At 37.9% G+C, this 17,297-nt stretch overlaps 1 protein-coding gene across 6 annotated transcripts in view; it reads left to right on the plus strand.

Moving 5' to 3' along the window:
* Positions 1-17,297, plus strand: part of ABCC9 (ATP binding cassette subfamily C member 9) — a 124,056-nt gene that overhangs the window by 58,975 nt on the left and 47,784 nt on the right. For 4 of the 6 annotated variants that reach the window (XM_070410584.1, XM_070410582.1, XM_070410585.1 and 1 more), the window contains exons 16-20: positions 2,171-2,275; positions 7,300-7,372; positions 8,257-8,362; positions 14,351-14,389; positions 15,969-16,070. In XM_070410584.1, coding sequence (XP_070266685.1) covers positions 2,171-2,275; positions 7,300-7,372; positions 8,257-8,362; positions 14,351-14,389; positions 15,969-16,070 — 425 coding nt within the window. The remainder of the gene's footprint in view (positions 1-2,170; positions 2,276-7,299; positions 7,373-8,256; positions 8,363-14,350; positions 14,390-15,968; positions 16,071-17,297) is intronic. The other 2 variants (XM_070410588.1, XM_070410586.1) reach the window with 1 other exon arrangement.

The following is a 17,297-nucleotide window of genomic DNA, read 5'->3' on the forward strand; positions in this document are numbered from 1 at the left end:
TAGTTTATCAGTTTTAAAGTATATTACTATTTAGCCTTCACAATCTCTATAAGGCATTTAAATATTGAGCTTATAAACTTTTCTATATTAGAGGCTTACAGATCAGAATTTTCTACCTTCTCTTTCGTCAATTGTCTTTATCCCTTGAAATTAAACTCAAAATTAGAGAATAACGAATTTCTAGTTATGACAGTTTAGGTTCATCTTAAGTACCTGAAGACTATTCAATGACAGTTGGCATCTTTATTATGGACTAGAAGCCCGATGCACGAAATTTGTGCAAGAGTAGGCCTTCCTTCCCCTGGCTGCCGGCACCGGCTTCCCTCCAGCCCCCGGAAGGCACCTGGAACCCAGGCTTTCCTCGCAGCCCCGGCTTTGTCCGGAAGGTCATCTGGAAGGATGTCTGGAAGGATGTCCAGTCTAATTAGCATATTATGCTTTTATTATTATAGATGATTTAGTCATTTGACTAAGAACAATGCTATAATCCTATATAATAAAAGGGTAATATGCAGATCGACCAAACCGCAGACCAACTGGTTGCTATGATGCTCACTGACCACCAGGGGGCAGACTCTCAATGCAGGAGCTTCCCCAAGCCTGCAGGCCCCGATCACCCTGCTGGCCCACCTCTAGATCCTTTCCCCCGATGGGGAACAGGGAACTGGGGGTGGGCGAGGGCAGGCCAATGTCCCTGCCCCACCGGTTTCTCTCACACAGAGGGTGGCCGATGGGGAATGGGGGGTGGTGCTGGTGAGCAAGTGGAGGGGGGAGGCCAACCTCTCGGTCCCTTCCCCCCAGCAGGCTCTGATTGCCCGATGGCGAATGGGGAACCAGGGGTGGGTGGTGGCGGGGGGCAGTCCAGTTGGCTGGCATTCTTTCCCGACAGCTGAGACACAGGCCTGCCCATAGCTGCAGACAGTTGCTCCTCACTCCTCCCCACCTGCTCCCTGAGGGGGAGGGAGAAGCCATCAGCAAGGTAGCAGGTGTTGGTGAGGTGGGTTGTTGAGAAACCTGTCTCCTGATGCTGCTGAATTCTAACTCTGTCCAGAATTCCATGTTCTCTGCTTAAAGCACCTGATCTTATCTTCCTCAGTGGTGATGCAACCTGAAATCTAATGGGACCTTTTTGTGGGATGGGTTGTCACGCCCCAGGACCCTACGAGTAGAATCCTCCAGTGAATACACTCAGTGAACATTTGGGCAGGACCAGAGACCCTCATAGCGCTGCTGGCCCCCTGGAACTCTCTCAGGCATTGGGCCCACGCCCCATCCCTTACCTGAAAGAAATTTCACACAAAAGCACCTACCACGAACAGGCCTCCCCCAGGGGGGATCACAGCCTCCTACAGGGGCTCGAAGTATACCCTGGGCCAGGCCCACCTCGGGTGCAAGATGGCAAATGGGGAACCGGGGGTGGGTGGCGGCGGTGGGTGGGCGGCTGCCAGCAGCTGGGGAAGATGGTCTTGATCGCAGGCCAGGCCTAGGGACCATACCGTGCATGAATTTCGTGTGCTGGGCCTCTAGTATTTGATAAAGACCAGATCACTTTACAATGCTTGTGGGGTTTCCTTATGAAATAATATGCATGTTTGGGGAAAAACATCCTAGTTCTTTATACCTTTTCTCACTCCACAATGGATCCTCAGGTGATGTTAGCCCGATCTGATTTAAGTGAGTGTTTGAGATTCAAAATCCTCATGATTCAGAATGCAATAACAAATGTACTGTTGGAACATTTTCAAGCCTGGTAGCCTAACAAGTAGATTCAGGTTTAACCTGAATTAGTCTGTGTGCCTTTTGACATGACGCACAGTTCTTTATTGCCTGGGTGTATTCATCCAATAGCTGGAGAAAAGATATCCAAAACCTAGCTTGGGGTTTGACACTTTAACTTCCATCATTTTGCAAGTCACATATTTTTGTGTTTTTTCATTTTTCTTAAAAAATGTGAATTAAACTTAAAATTATAGCTTAACACTTTTTCGTTATAATTTGCCCTTTTTGAGGGGGAGGGGGAAGGGAGAAACCAGTGAAATAATTTAAGTATGACATTTACTTGTTTCTTTTTCTTGAAATTCAAGTGGAGGAGTAGCAATGTGAGTTCAGTCAAACCTCAATTTTTTCATAAAGCTTCAATTTGTGTTCTTTTCCATTTGGAATGCAACAGCCAAAAACTATAAACAGGAAACAGCCTGGAAGATATCACCTGGACAGCCATGAGCAATCAACACGACGTCTACGTCCTGCAGAATCAGAGGACATTGCAATAAAGGTTATTCTACTTCCTGGATTCTTACACGAATAGAAACATTAATGTTATGGTGAAGTTCAGCACATGTGTCCTGAAACGTGTTTTTAAAGTCTCTTTACAATGATCACTAATCTTATAACATTTAAAAAAATATTCTGGTGAGTTTAGAATTCTCAGTTCTTCCTGACCTCCCAACCGCAGTTATGCCTCAGCGGTATGTTCTAATAGCGTGAGAACGAGCCTTTCTTCTGAATCAGCATTAGAAGTTAGTATCCAACATCATTCCCTTCATATGCTTATGTTTATGTACCAAGTACATTGATTTATAGAGAACACCAGTATTATAAATCCAGTTTTTAAGGAAATAAATGAGATAGTAAGTATCTTCAACCAGGAAAAGTTTAGACCAGAGCTGCATGCATTCCCCAGGTTCCCAATACTGACCTAATTTTAAACTCAGCTGTGGGTACTCTCCCAGCCACATGTGCTTCGGTAGGACAGGCTACCAGAGTAATACAGGCTGAGGACTGTTAGTTTGGATAAGCCCTGGGGAGGGGTCAGTGCTGGATAGAGACTGGAACAGATGCTTGCAGCAGTCAAAACCTCTGGACTTCGGAGCCACCACAGTCCAGGAAACTAGCCCTTCTAGAAAACTAGCTGCTTTGGCTGCTCCAGACTATCCAACTCCTTGCACTGCCCAGCCAATCAGAGAGCGAGGGAGGCTCAGTGGAGTGTATAGTAGAGCCAAAGGCTACATTTAATTCTTCTCTCATTCCTTATTGCCTGGCACAATACCCGTCCTACAATAAGCACTTACAAAATTTGAGCAAATGTGTTAGTGGATGGAAAAAGCCTATGAGAGCCCCACCTCTGCCGTTAATTTGATGTTTGACTTTGGGGAAAATTACTTTGCCTCTCTGAGCCATGGTTTGTCCATCTTGAGGTGGAGATGCCTGTTCAGTAAGGTTGTTTTGAGGATAAAATATGTAACCTGTGAATTAGAAATAACTGTAGTGACTCTTAACCTTGGCTATATGTTAGAATATCCTAGAAAACTTTAAATATAAAATAACACATGTATACCATTTAAAAATAATTCTAGTAGTTTTATAGGCAATTATAATGTGTAAGTAGGGTGTGAAGTACTAGCTTATGAAAAAATAAGTAATGAGAGACTAGAAAGGATCCTCTATGCTGCTAATTTTCAACTGTGCTAAGATAAGTGCATCAGTGAATAAGGAAACAGTTTTTTAAATTGACATTTTCTGTTCAAAATAGTAGGAATCTAAAAATATGTCTTTTGTATGTGCCTTTTAAATTTGTTCTTATTTTGAGTGTAAAAACAGGAGGCCATTGTTTCCCCCCCAAAGTTGACACTTCCTGCACCAGTAAATAAATAAATAATAAAAAACAAACCAAAAAAATCTACCAAAAAAAAAATATCTCAGAAACCCCCTTTATAAATGGTCTAGAGTCTGCTATGCTCTGAATGGCCACTACAGTTTCAAGCCCACCTTCCAGCCCAAATTAATTGTTTACTTATGGCAGTGATTCCCAAATTGGTAATAACTCATTCATCTTTTTGAAATATTTTTATTGTGAGATATAACAGAAAAAGTACATAAAACATATATATACCATTAAATGAAAAAGTAAACAGCTATGCAGCCACCACCAAGTAAAGAATGTCAGTCCCTCTGAAGGTCCCCAACACACACATTGCTGCGCTCTCTCATCTCTCTCCTCCTTCCCCCATCATTGTGGCACCGGCTGTTATGTGCTCCATGTATGCACTTAAACACACTCATATCCTGTAAAATAGGTAGTGTTGTCCTGAGCATCTTGTGCTTTCAGTTTCCTGAAATGGTTTATGATGGCGTGCTCCTCCTACCTGCACTATTGCACCCTGTGGCATGCATCGCTGAGTTTCGCTTATCCCCGAGTGATGAACACTGGCTTTGCCTCCATCTTCCCTCTGTCATAAATCTTTCTATGATGATCTTTTTTGCACCTATTCTTTCATGAACCTTGGCAAAGGTTTATGTGTTGGCTGCACTCCCTTCTTCCTTGCAGATTCAGGGATCTGTTTTCTAGTTCATCTCTTTACCTTAGTTGGTGCACGCATGGATGAGATTTACACTTCCAAGTACGCAGCCTGTCTCATATCCCAGTCCAGAAATCCCTTAAATCTACTTCCACGGCTGCACCTGTGCTTTCATTTGGCCACATCCTGAGGCTGTTGCTCCTCTTAAGTCTTAAACCTTTTAGTACCAGTCAGTCACTCACATCAGATCCTACCTTCTAGCTCTCTCAGGCCTTCACCTTCACTGTTACTGTTTTTAAACCTCATTTCAACCTCCAGTAACTTAAACCCCTTCCTTTTCTCCCAGTCCTTCAGCACCTTTCTGTAAGCAATCCCCACCTCAGGTCCTACACTGCTTTAAGCAGGCTGCTGAGTACTGTGGAGAAAATGGTCCAAGTTGGCCTAACCACAGATTTATTATCTCCAACCTCAACTGATGCTCAGTAGTTCTTGGCAATTCTTTTGCGTGCCTCTCATCAGCATTATTTTCCATAATCTACAGTAGCTCTTCAACAGTCACCACTCTCTCCCTCTCTCCGTTCTTTCCGTTTGCACTCTCTTTCTGCAGATAACCTTCACTCCAAATTCACTGGATGCATAAAGGTTGTCATATAGGGCCTCTCGGTTCCATGCTCTTCCAAACCATCTCTGTCTGCACCTCCTTCAGCCTCCTTGTTTATCCTCTTAGAGAAAGAGTCCTCAGCTTCCGAATTTGTATAATTTCTTTGAACATTGATTGTCATTTAGGCAAAGTATCTGAAACCCCTGTCGCAGCCACCTTTATTATTCCCACAATATGTCTCATGGTTTTTGATTCTGCACCTATTCTTATTGTAGTTCTTTACCCAGAAAGGCCTTCATTAAAATTAAATATCTTTTCTAAAACTAGTTAAAAGGCTTCCTCTTTTGCAGGTTTTTTTTAAACCCATTTCAGACATAAATGATTTTCTTTCTGAACTACTGTTGCACTTACTGTTTGTCCCATCTGCTTATTACTTAGCCCAGTGTCTTATATTACACTTATGTCCATGATTTTTTAAAATTGTCACCTGAGGATACATTATTTTTTATTTATTTACTTACTTACTTAGAGGCAGGGAAAGAGAGGGAGAGGTGAGAGAAACATCTATGTGAGAGAAACATTGATCCGTTGCCTCCAATACGCTCCCTGCCTGGGATCAAACCCACAACCTTTTGGTGTACAGGGCAGTGCTCCAACCAGCTGAGCCACCCAGCCAGGGCTACCCATTGTTTTTATACTCTCCTGATAATAAGATCCATAGGGGTAGCGAGGCTGCATTATACCTTCTTTGTAGCCTACATCAGTTCCAACACAGCGCCTCAGACAGAGTGCATGCTCAGCAAATATTTGTAAAGTAATCAATAACAGCCCTTCCCTGCCACCCCGCTTTCCAGGACTAATTTTATGCATATCTATGCGATGGATATTTCATACAAAAATGCCACACATTTGCAAGCTAGAGAAAACCTATTTGGAAGAACACAATGTACCCTTTTTAAACAACTTTTTCACTCTTCAAGTTGTTTTATAAAGATGTTTTTAGGGATATATTTTGTAACAATTTAGACATTATCAACCTATTTTGCAAAATTCTAAAAAATAATGTGTTTAGGAATTTCATAATATGTGGTTTTGAAGCAAAATATTAATTTATGAGCAAGGTATATCATACTTTAATTTTCCCTAATTTTTTGGACATTTTCCCTCCCTTCAACTCTCTATTCACCTTCTCAATCTTAGGGTCCTGTCATACCTCTTTTGTTACCCATTATTGTAACTATTAAAACTACCAAGTCCACTTGAAGCCTGCTAAAAGAAGTAGATTGCCAAAATAAAATAATAACAAAAATAAAAGAAATAGATTGCTTTGGATAATTCTAAGGTCTTGTGATCTTTGCTGGTCGTTGAGGTTTGTACATAAACCCCAAGCAATGTTGCCTTATTTCTGTGCTTTATTCCTCTGTCCTCTTTACTCTTTTTTATTATTATTGTTTAAAGTATTAAATATAGTATCACATATGTCTCCTTTTCCCCCCGTTGACTTCCCCCGGCGCCCTCTCCCCCCAGCACATGCCCTTACCCCTTAGTGTCTGTGTCCGTTGGCTATGCTTATATGCATGCATACATGTCCTTTGGTTGATTTCTTCCACTCCCCCCCCTCCCCCCCCGTCTTTCCACTGAAGTTTGAGTCTGTTCAATGCTTCTCTGTATCTGTACCTATTTTTGTTCATTTCAATGAATAACAATGAATCCATATAGTTCAAGAAACTCATTTATTAGAAAACCTTTCTCCTCAGGTAACGTTTAAAAAAAAGAAAGAAAGAACTACAAATTATTCCAACCAAATTATTTGAGAGTGGAAGGGAGAGGGAGAGAGAGAGAGAGAGAAACATCAATGATGACAGAGAATCACTGATCAGCTGCCTCCTGCATACCCCCTACTGGGGATCAGGCTCACAACTGGGCATGTGCCCTTGACTGGAATTGAACCAGGCACCCTTCAGTCTTCAGGCCGAAGCTCTATCCACTGACCCAAACCAGCTGGGGCTATAGTTATTTTTGTTCTTTAATTTGCATCACCAAGATTCTAGGAATTGCCTAGTAGTGAGAAAAAAATGAAGGTTGTTACTTGGAAAATATCTGGGAGGATTGCTTTTTAAGACTGCTCACATGAAAATGGCCCAGTAATCCCAAATTTTCAGCATTCTTCATAATGTCATTAATTCAGAGAGCCTCCTTTAATGACCATTCTTGTTTGTTTTTCACTTATAACTCTTAAATATTAATAACTCTGCATTAGAATTTCACCACTGTGTGTTCTATTTTGTATTGAAAGTCTGCCAGTGCTTTGTAAAGAAAATTTATTTTAATTGGAATTATTTTTTAACACTACATATTTACATAATTTTATAATTTAATTTTTGTATTCTTATTTTCTAGGTCACAAATGGGTACTTTTCATGGGGCAGTGGCTTAGCTACATTATCCAATATAAATATTCGAATTCCAACAGGTAAGCATCATTTGTTACTAATTTTTGTGATTGTTAATTATCACAACCATGGGCTTCCAAGATAATTGAGCTTATCAAAAAGACTTTAAAAATTCATAAACATTATTTTCACCATGGAGCTCATGAGTCACTGTATCACTGTGGGAATAACTGGAAATGATAAGACTTGCCTTGTACTGCTGAGTGTAGATCTTTGGACAAGTTAATTACTGTACAAATTAACTGTGGTCAGTTCATTTGTTGACTTGACCCATTTAAATAATGGGGTTGTTGATTTCTCATTTCATTTGAGAAAGGATTTAAAGAAAGAGTTTATGAGAAAGTTATTTTTTTACCCCTAAGGAGGACTGATAAAGTTTTCAAGACATTCAAGGCTGAAATATACAATAATTTGTCTTTAAAATGTCTGAATAGTTGAATAGAAATATTTTTTTACCTCATCTGATGGTCAGTAGCTTGGGATTTTTCAATTATACATGCAAATCAATGTAAGAAATTGGAGAAGACATCTTATTAACAACCCAAATCACTCATCCCAGTGATCAATTTTAGTCAGAACTGCCTTTTTTTCCTGGATGAATTGAAATATAAAGTTAAAACTAATCTAAATTATTTAGACAATGATTTCAATGCTCTCTGTTCATCAATGTTACCTATTCTTATAGCTTGAAAAATAATAAATCAAGACCTATATCTTTTAATTTTTCTTTCCTTTTTCAAAAAACTTACGTATTAGAGAAAGGAGCTGTTAGAATACCTTATTGCCTGAGACCAAAACTGAGCCATTGATTGTGAAATGTTGACCTTTTCTAAATGTATTTTGGTCTGATTTTACAAAGAGAATTCCATCTCATTCTGTTATTATCCTTTGTTCGTTTCTCTAGGTCAGTTAACCATGATTGTGGGCCAAGTGGGATGTGGGAAGTCCTCTCTTCTCCTTGCCATCCTAGGCGAGATGCAGGCACTGGAAGGAAAAGTTCACTGGAGCAAGTACGTGCATTTTAAATTAGTGTCTATTGCTCTGTCACACATCTCATGATCTCCTAAAGCAGCGGTTCTCAACCTGTGGGTCGCGAACAATGACAATACATCCTGCATATTAGATATTTACATTATGATTCATAACAGTAGCAAAATTACTGTTATGAAGTAGCAACAAAAATAATTTTATGGTTGGGGGTCACCACAACATGAGGAACTGTATTAAAGGGTCTCGGCATTAGGAAGGTTGAGAACCACTGTAAGGAAAGAGATTAAAGCAATAAAGTCCCATGTTAGGAGTCGGAGCACAGCTATTTATTTATTTGTTTGTTTATTTAAATTTATGGAAACTTTAAGTGTCATAAATTAAGAATTACAAAGCAATTTTATAGGTGTTTATAATAGTATAAACTAGTATGTTGCTGAGATAAATGTAAGATTGAGATTGTAAAGATAGATTCAGCGTGCAATAAAAGAAGGAATGGAAAACTTGCATTATATATAAAGCTTAAATGCAAACAGAGCCTTAATGGTTCAATGTTCAGAGAAGCAATATGAAATAATCTTTTCCAGAATCTTCAGAAGGGGCTGCGAAATCAGTCACTCCTCTTCACACCCAATTTAAATGAGACACTAGAAGTACCTAGTTAGAGATATAAATAGGTCAGACTAGTGTGTTGGGTACCCTTTAAGGCATGAAAAAGGAAGTATATAGCATGGTGCTTCTTCTGGATATTTGAATGGTTGACTTGGTGTCTTCAAAGCACATGGCAGTAATAAAGTGCCTCAGAACCATAGTATTATCTACCTAGTAGACTCCCCATAAGCAGTTATGAACAAATTGCTTACAGCTTATCTAAGAAGTTGGGTTGTTGACCAGTTCTAAATCAGGTGTAACTTTGGGGACATCAGGTTATGTCTGGAGATGTTTTGGGCTGTCACAAAGAGAAATTAGGCTGCTACTGATCTAGTTAGTAGAGGCCAGACAACCTACAATGCACAGGACAACCCCCATTCCCACCCCGCAAGAGAAATTATCTGGCCCCAAATGTCAGGTGTGCCAAGACCGGAAACCTTGCTCTCTACCTACAGATGTTCTTTAATATCATTTTGTACCCATCATTCTGCATTCTATTGTGACTTAGTCTGCTGTTCAAATACACAGACATCTCTCAAGAATAAGTAGAGACTATTTAAGGGCATTTTAAGAATAGATTCTATTTTAAACTCCAATTAAGAGAAGGAAATGTTTGGATGTGAAATTTGAACTGGAAACAATAGAACTCGTAAATCCTATTTTTGGTATTATTGGCAAAAGAAGGCTGAGAAATGTTGAGTGTACATTTTATTTCTGTTGGGCACATTTAACAGATAGTATACATGAAACAGTTTTGTGAATATTCAGCAGAGAGCTTGGTAAATAATGGCTACCTGGAGTTTGCTTCATGACAAGTTCCTGTCGATCCCCAAGGTCAGGCACCAGCAGTGCTTGCCCTGCCACCATCACCTTCCATCTTGCATGAAAAGCAGGTCTTCCTGGATTAAGTTATATTGTGTGATGTGTACAGTCATGATCAAGTTACTTGGGTTTTGTTTTTACCTTGTTTCACTGTCATTAAAACAGAGAGTAAGAATGAGAGATGGTGACAGAAAAAAACTTGAGATTCTATTTTCATACCTCTGGGATGTTCTCCTTATCTAGTCTTCTCCAGTGTTAAAAAAGATTCCAGCTCTACTTGGGCCAAATTGACTCCCAATGTCATCTTTAAGAATTATTATAATTTTTTAATGGATAAATAAATGATATGGGAATCAGGAAAGTATTTTACACAACCCAGTTATTTATTTTTTGCATTCCTAAGTAAGATATCCTATCTCATTTCATAAAGGTTGTGAATTATTATATTTAAAATTACATAGTCTAATAAATATTAAAAAAGAGATAAAGGTATCAAAAGGAAAATAAGGCTTAAATAAAAATCTGAGAAATTAATAGCTACAAATGCATGCACCAGAGTCCATTATAAAATATGGGCCACAAATTCCACTTTGAGCTTCATGAAAGCTAGGCAAAGAGGGAAATAAAAAATAGAAACATACATCAATAGAGGTTAAGATTTTTTTTGAAAAGAAATCTCTCCCATGGATTCTAGTTTAAAAAGCTAATAAAAGCTTATATCTTAGAGAAAGATCCCATATGGTGAAGGTGTAAGAAAGGATGTAAGATAATTCTAAGTAATTATATAATTTCCATAATTTAAAAGTCATCTTTTTATGAATACTTAATAGACAGTAATCCCATCTCTTAATGGCAGAAGGACAAACATTGTCTTTAAAAAATGTTTGTGTTGGCTCAGATACACACACAACTTAGAAACTAAACCTTTAAAAGTTTGGATAAGCTAACACTAGTTACATTTTTCTTTCATTACAAAAAGTACTTAATTTTCCTCCATGGTATCTTTAATAGCTGATAAAACATATTTTTAATCAGGAATATTTAGAGAATACTGACCTTTTTTTAAAGAGTTATTTGTAATTACTCTTCATTTCAGAAAAAAAGCTATTGTGACTTGTCCAATAAGGAAAGGCATATAAATGTTATGAAAACAAGGCTAATTTACAAATTATCAATACTGATAGGCTGATGATGTGCAAATGATAAAAAAGTACTTTATTACAGAAGATTGGATTTTTGATATTTTTTAAAGCTTAAAAAATAAAGCAAAACAATAAACTAAATGCTATGGTAAGGCTCCCAGTGCATTGCTGTCATAGTTGCATCATTGCTTGTATCTCTGGTTATATGAATTAAATGTGTCCTCATAGAACGGCATGAGCAAAGAGCAATTAAGTACTCTGCCCGCTTGCAGAGCTAAATATTTACTTTGGGCAGGAGAGAAGGTACTGCTGCTCATGCAGGACATGCCTACGTGGCTAGAACCTGGTACATAGCAAAGACATCTGTAGATGTTTCCTTGGAAATTGCTACCTTTGACCTAGTCTGACATCTTGTAGGCCCAGAAGAGAAAGGTGAAAGAGAGGAAGCAGTGACTATCAGAATGCCTGGGTTCTTACTCCTGTATCGAGGTGTGCTCTTTGCTTGTTTCAAAGCAAATGTTCTGCCTGCCAGAAGTTGTCCTTGCCTAAATGTCATGATAAACAATGGTTTCCTACCTGTGTCGTAGGAGCTAGAACTCAAGCTTTACCTGATGGATGGTTCCCATGAGGGAGTCCAGAATGTATAACAGTGGTGCTAATCATGTGAAGTGGAACCATCATTTATCTCTGCTTTCCTTTTCCACTCGCCATGCCATCAGCCCGCCTGTTATCAGACCCCATCTGTCCTGATGTTCCACCTTCTTATGTCTTCATTAGTCAGCTTTGTCATCATGGATCAATTATTCTAAGACTCCTGAATTGAGGAGTTATTCCTTTGAATGTGACTTGACCTGGCATGAAGGAATGATGAAACATGGAGTCAGCTTTTCTGGATCAGAGAGAACATAGCACTGTTGTGTCCACATCTAGCTCTCCTTCTTCCAAATACTATTTCTGTTTTAGGCTTGTAAAAGTCACTATTTCCATTTCATAAGGTGTCAACCATGATGCTTGGAAGTGGCTAGAACACCAGGTTTAACTTTTACTCTTGAAGAAAAATACACACAAATTCTGCGTGCAGAAGTGAAATCGTATGCCATTTTTTCAGAAGAGGATTTCCCATCTGACCTCGTTGCTTTCTCTTGTTGCCTTCAGTGATGGTAACTACCACACTGAATGGTGGAAGATGAGTCTGGATGTGTACCCAGTGATTTTCATGTAATCAAATATGAACTGATGTTGGAATTAATAGCTAACTCTATTTATTTTGGAAGATATAAAAATAACCTTCCACAACTGAATTTGATTAAACATGTTGCTATGAGAAAGAGTTAGAGTAGGTGATCTCTAGAAGTTAAGGACTATGTTATTATTCCTGGAAAATGTTAGTGAAAGAACAGGGTAATTTTTATTTGTTTTTGTGAGATGACTACCAGCAAACGGATATATATCTACCTTTTCTTTCTTCCTCTGAAGCTAGTATATGATATTTAACTTTTACACTTAAAGGAAAATATACATAAATCCTGCAAGGAGAAGTCATGAAGATCCACTATATGCTGTCTTGTCTAATTCAGGACACCACTACATAAATTAACCCTTCTTTCTTATATGTCTTTAATTTCTTGCTATTTCATTATGCTCCTTTTTTTTAAAAAAAAAAAAGGTCTTGTTGATCTCTCAAATAATGGGCATTTCTCTTTTTAAGAGAAGAATCTGCCCATACTTAACCTCCTCACTTTCCTTTTACTCAGTGCATTGCAGTCTGGCTGAGAAGTTCTCACGAAGGCCTGCCTAAGTGCTTTGTTCTCAATCCTACCTAATTTCTCCAAAGCTTTTGAAACTGTTCACCACTGATCACTCCTTGAAACCAACTGGTGTCTTGATTTCCATGACACTTCCATTTATTCGTTTATTAAAAATATGTATGGCACACCTATAACATGCAAATCATTGTATTAGTTGTTGGAGGTAAATAACTGAACAAGGGAAGCCAGTCCCTATTTTCATAAAGCTTACTGTTTGCCAGCAAAGGCCCTAAGGAAATAAGAAAATACTTCCGTAATTAATTATTTGGTTCGATTTTTATGAATGCCAAGAAAAATATGTGCGTGGTTTTATGAGGAAAAATAACAGGAGGATGAATAAATGAATGATACTTGAACTTACATTTTAAGGATAAGCCAAGATTAATGTGTCAAAAAGCCAGGATCTGCAATAGAAATGAAGATGAAAGGTGGGAAAAGCATTCTGATTCTTCAGTTTTTCTGCAGTCTACTGTAGGATCCTCTTCATTTCTTAGCGCTTAAATTATTTTCTTGACTTTAGCTACTTTGAAAATACTAATAACATATAATTTCTGACCAAGATCTTTCTTTTGAAGACTGAACAGCAGCTATAAAAAGCCTTATAGAAGCTTCAAATTCAACACATCCAAAGCAAGCTCAATATCTCATATCTCCAAAACCTGTTTCTCCTGTACCTTGGTAGGGGTGTGTCCCCACCCCTGAAATCAGTTGGTGGACGCCCAAGACAGAACTCAAAGATTCAACCTAAATTCTTTTCTCTCTCTCCATTGCCTGCAAAATGCAGCCAATCACTTTTCATATGTCTGTCCTTAACATTTGTATGTGTGTTTTAATATTCCTAGTTTAAGTAGTTGCCATTTATGTGAACTACTCACTCTAATATAACTCCGTCACCTTTCTTCACACCATTGCAAGATTTACCTTTTTGAGATGCAAATTGGATTATTTCTGTGTTATAATTTATTTTATTATATAAAAAAGTAATATTCTAGAGACCTTTGCATACTATATCAGGATCTTTCATGACCTGGTTTCCAATTAACTTTTTAAACTCATATCCTGCCACTCTACTCACCTTCACCATTGTGCGCCAATAACTCTGAACTGCAGGTAGTTCTCAAGTGCGCATACTATGTATGTAATACCCTGCCCCAGACTGGTGGCCTTAGGGTAGCTAATTAGGAATTTAACTAGATTAAATTTGAAATTTTAAAGATGAGGAAGCCTCGGAGATATTGAATTCTTATGCAGACTAGGAAACTATTCTAGAGAAATTACCTAAATTTATACAACTAGTTGGAGCAGAGTTGGAGCTAGAACCCAGGTCATTGTATGAATCCAAATTTTGTATGAAAAGAACAATGATATCTATCTTTTGGAAGCTAACTAAGTAAATTATTTTCTAACCAATTAAGACATTAAAAATATCATTCATCTTATTTGTCTTTGAAACTAATATAAAAAACCATTTGGGAAATGTAACTATTTAATGTGTCCAATGTTTGTTTGATCTCTTACTTGATATGTGCACTCAGTCATTCTGTATTTATATTTCATAATTAATGAACATTGTTTGCCATACTTGCAGTGTAAATGAATCTGAACCTTCTTTTGAAGCAACCAGAAGGTATTATTTCTATTTTAATCTGCATTTAATAAGAATAACATCTTTCCTCAGACTTTACTTGATAATCTCTTGCTCCTATTCATTTTGTTCATTCTGATGATGTATAAAGTTATTTATTAAAATGTGCTGGAATATTTCCAATAGCAGTGGTTCCCAACATTTGCAGGCTGCTGAAAGGATTAATTTGCCAAAATGGTCCATTGTGTCCACTGTTTTCCTTCAGTGAGTCACATATGTCTCAACTTTGGCTGAAACTCTATCTGTTCTTAGCAAACTGGGTCTGGAATTTCATAAAACGGCAAAGAGGGATGGGGGGTGGAGTAGAATAGAGTAAAGGGGGAGTGATATATTGTGACGGAAGGAGACTTGACTTTAGACGGTGAACACACAATGCACTATACAGATGATGTATTATAGAATTGTACATCTGAAACCTGTATAACTTTATTAACCAATGTCACCCCACTACATTCAGTAAAAATGCAAGAATTAATATGTATATTGTTTATGAGTTAAACAGTGATGAAATCTGTGAATAAGCTAGAGATGGAGAGCCAAGTGCTTCAGGTATTTCAAAAAGAAAAAAATCACTTAGAAGACTTGAGGGAAGGGGAAGCAGACATGTCAGTAGTTGGGAACCACTGTTTTACTGCATATATGGTTATCTAAAAGACCATTAGCATATGTATATTATGTCTTCTAAACTCTTAGACATAATGTTTCCGGATAATTCCTCAGCATTTCTAACTACTCTTTTTCTTAACCTTGCCCTCTTTTAACCTTAATTTCTTTATTAGTACTTACAGATCATGAACTAACTGTGGACGAGTGACCCCTTCCCTGCCCCAATCCCATCATCTTCTTTATCTTCAACTCACATGCATTTTCCTAATTATTGCAATTTAATTTTGAGATATAGATCTGGTAGAATTTGCAAGCCAAAAAAGGGGGAGGGTAAATGAGAGGGTTATCATTTTTAAAAAATAAACTATTTCAGTATGTATTGAAATACATAGTTTTTAGGTGTATATGTATTTCAATATTGAAATGGACTCCTTAAGATAGTATTCTTTGCTTTGAAATACGTATTATCTATTGCCTTAAATGTGTTAATGTGAGTAAGCCACAAACACATACTATAATTATAGTACCAATTCACATTTTAAGGTCTACATATAAAATGTATAGTTATGTAAAGTGCTTTTAATACAAATTAAAATATCTGTGGCTGTGAGAAAGTGAACTGTTATTTATCTTTATTTTAAAAACTCTACTCATTTTAGAAAATAAATTTTTAATTAATGATTTCTACTTTAAAACACTTTTTTATCATAACAAAATCAAATTTCACACATTGTGTGACATTTTGATAAAAATCTAGTCCCTTGAATTCAAGTGGAATCTTTAACCATTCATTAATAAAATTGGTGGTTATTAAAATGTTCTCTTTTAGGAGTTTTCCATTTCTGTGTTTGCGATATTTTATTGGCTTTTATTTCACTTAATTACACTAAAATACACATACAGCATAGCACCCTTGCGTGATTTTGTTGTATTGTTTTTCTTTTCCGTTTTCCAGTAGGAGCAGGTATTCTGTGGCTTATGCAGCTCAAAAGCCTTGGTTATTAAATGCAACAGTAGAAGAAAATATTACCTTTGGAAGTCCTTTCAACAAACAGAGGTAATTTTGAATGTATAAAATCTAGAACTAAAATGAGCAACTATTTCGAACCCTTGTATTTGGTCCACGGTGTCTGGAATCTTTACACAGGGAGTTCCTTTTCTCTCTGCTTGACCTCCTTCCAACCGCATCATCGGGTCTTTCTTATTTATTTATTTATTCATTTATTCATTTATTTATTTATTTATATCTTATTCATTTTAGAGAGGAAGGGAGAGAGAGATAGAAACATCAATGATGCCGAAACCGGTTTGGCTCAGTGGATAGAGCGTTGGCCTGCGGACTGAAAGGTCCCAGGTTCGATTCTGGTCAAGGGCATGTACCTGGGTTGCGGGCACATCCCCAGTAGGAGATGTGCAGGAGGCAGCTGATCGATCTTTCTCTCTCATCGATGTTTCTGACTCTCTATCTCTCTTCCTTCCTCTCTGTAAAAAAATCAATAAAATATATAAAAAAATAAAATAAAATAAAGAAACATCAATGATGACAGAGAATCATTGATTAGCTGCCTCCTGCACTCTCCACTCTGGAGATTGAGCCCACAACCCAGGAATCAAACTGTGGCCTCAACCACTGAGCAACACTGGCTTGGCATCACCAGATCTTTTGATTCAACTCTTTTAAGAGAAGTCTCATTGGAATTTTCAGGCCATTATGTACATTTACTGAGAACAATTTGTACACCAAAATTAAACAGCCGAAAATGCAGTGTGTATGTATGTGCGGTGGGGAGGGGTGGTGGTGGTGGTGAGGTTATTGGTAAGCAAAAGGAAAAACCCAACTAAGCAACAGAAAGAATGTTGACTTTGGAAAGAAGAGGGAGACTGTGGGATCTTTTAATATCACTGGAGTGTTCAAAGCTATGACCTTTTCCTTAAGCCACTCTCACAAGGGTGTCTTAAGACCCCAAAACTGGGTCTTGAAAGTTAAGGAGAATTAGGTCAGGGGAGAAGCATGAGGAGGGGGGCAGGGAGAGGAAATAGATACTGTGGGAGGAAGAACCTAAATGGCATGGGGTCTGTTTGGGGCCTGGGAACAGACCAGACAGAAAGGAATTAGGGAATAACGACAGTGGGAAACTAGATTGTAAAGGAAGGCTGAGACAAGGTAGTGGTAAGCCCTGAAATACAATTGAATGTAATTGTGTGCATTCTAAGGAGGCACAGCACGTTTTAGAAAGGGAAATAATAAGGTGAATGTGATATTAATCTGGCAGTGTAATGACAG

Source organism: Myotis yumanensis, unplaced genomic scaffold, assembly GCF_028538775.1.
Source record: "Myotis yumanensis isolate MYYU_CA2020_CCGP unplaced genomic scaffold, mMyoYum1.0.hap1 SCAF_3, whole genome shotgun sequence".
Classification (NCBI taxonomy): domain Eukaryota; kingdom Metazoa; phylum Chordata; class Mammalia; order Chiroptera; family Vespertilionidae; genus Myotis; species Myotis yumanensis.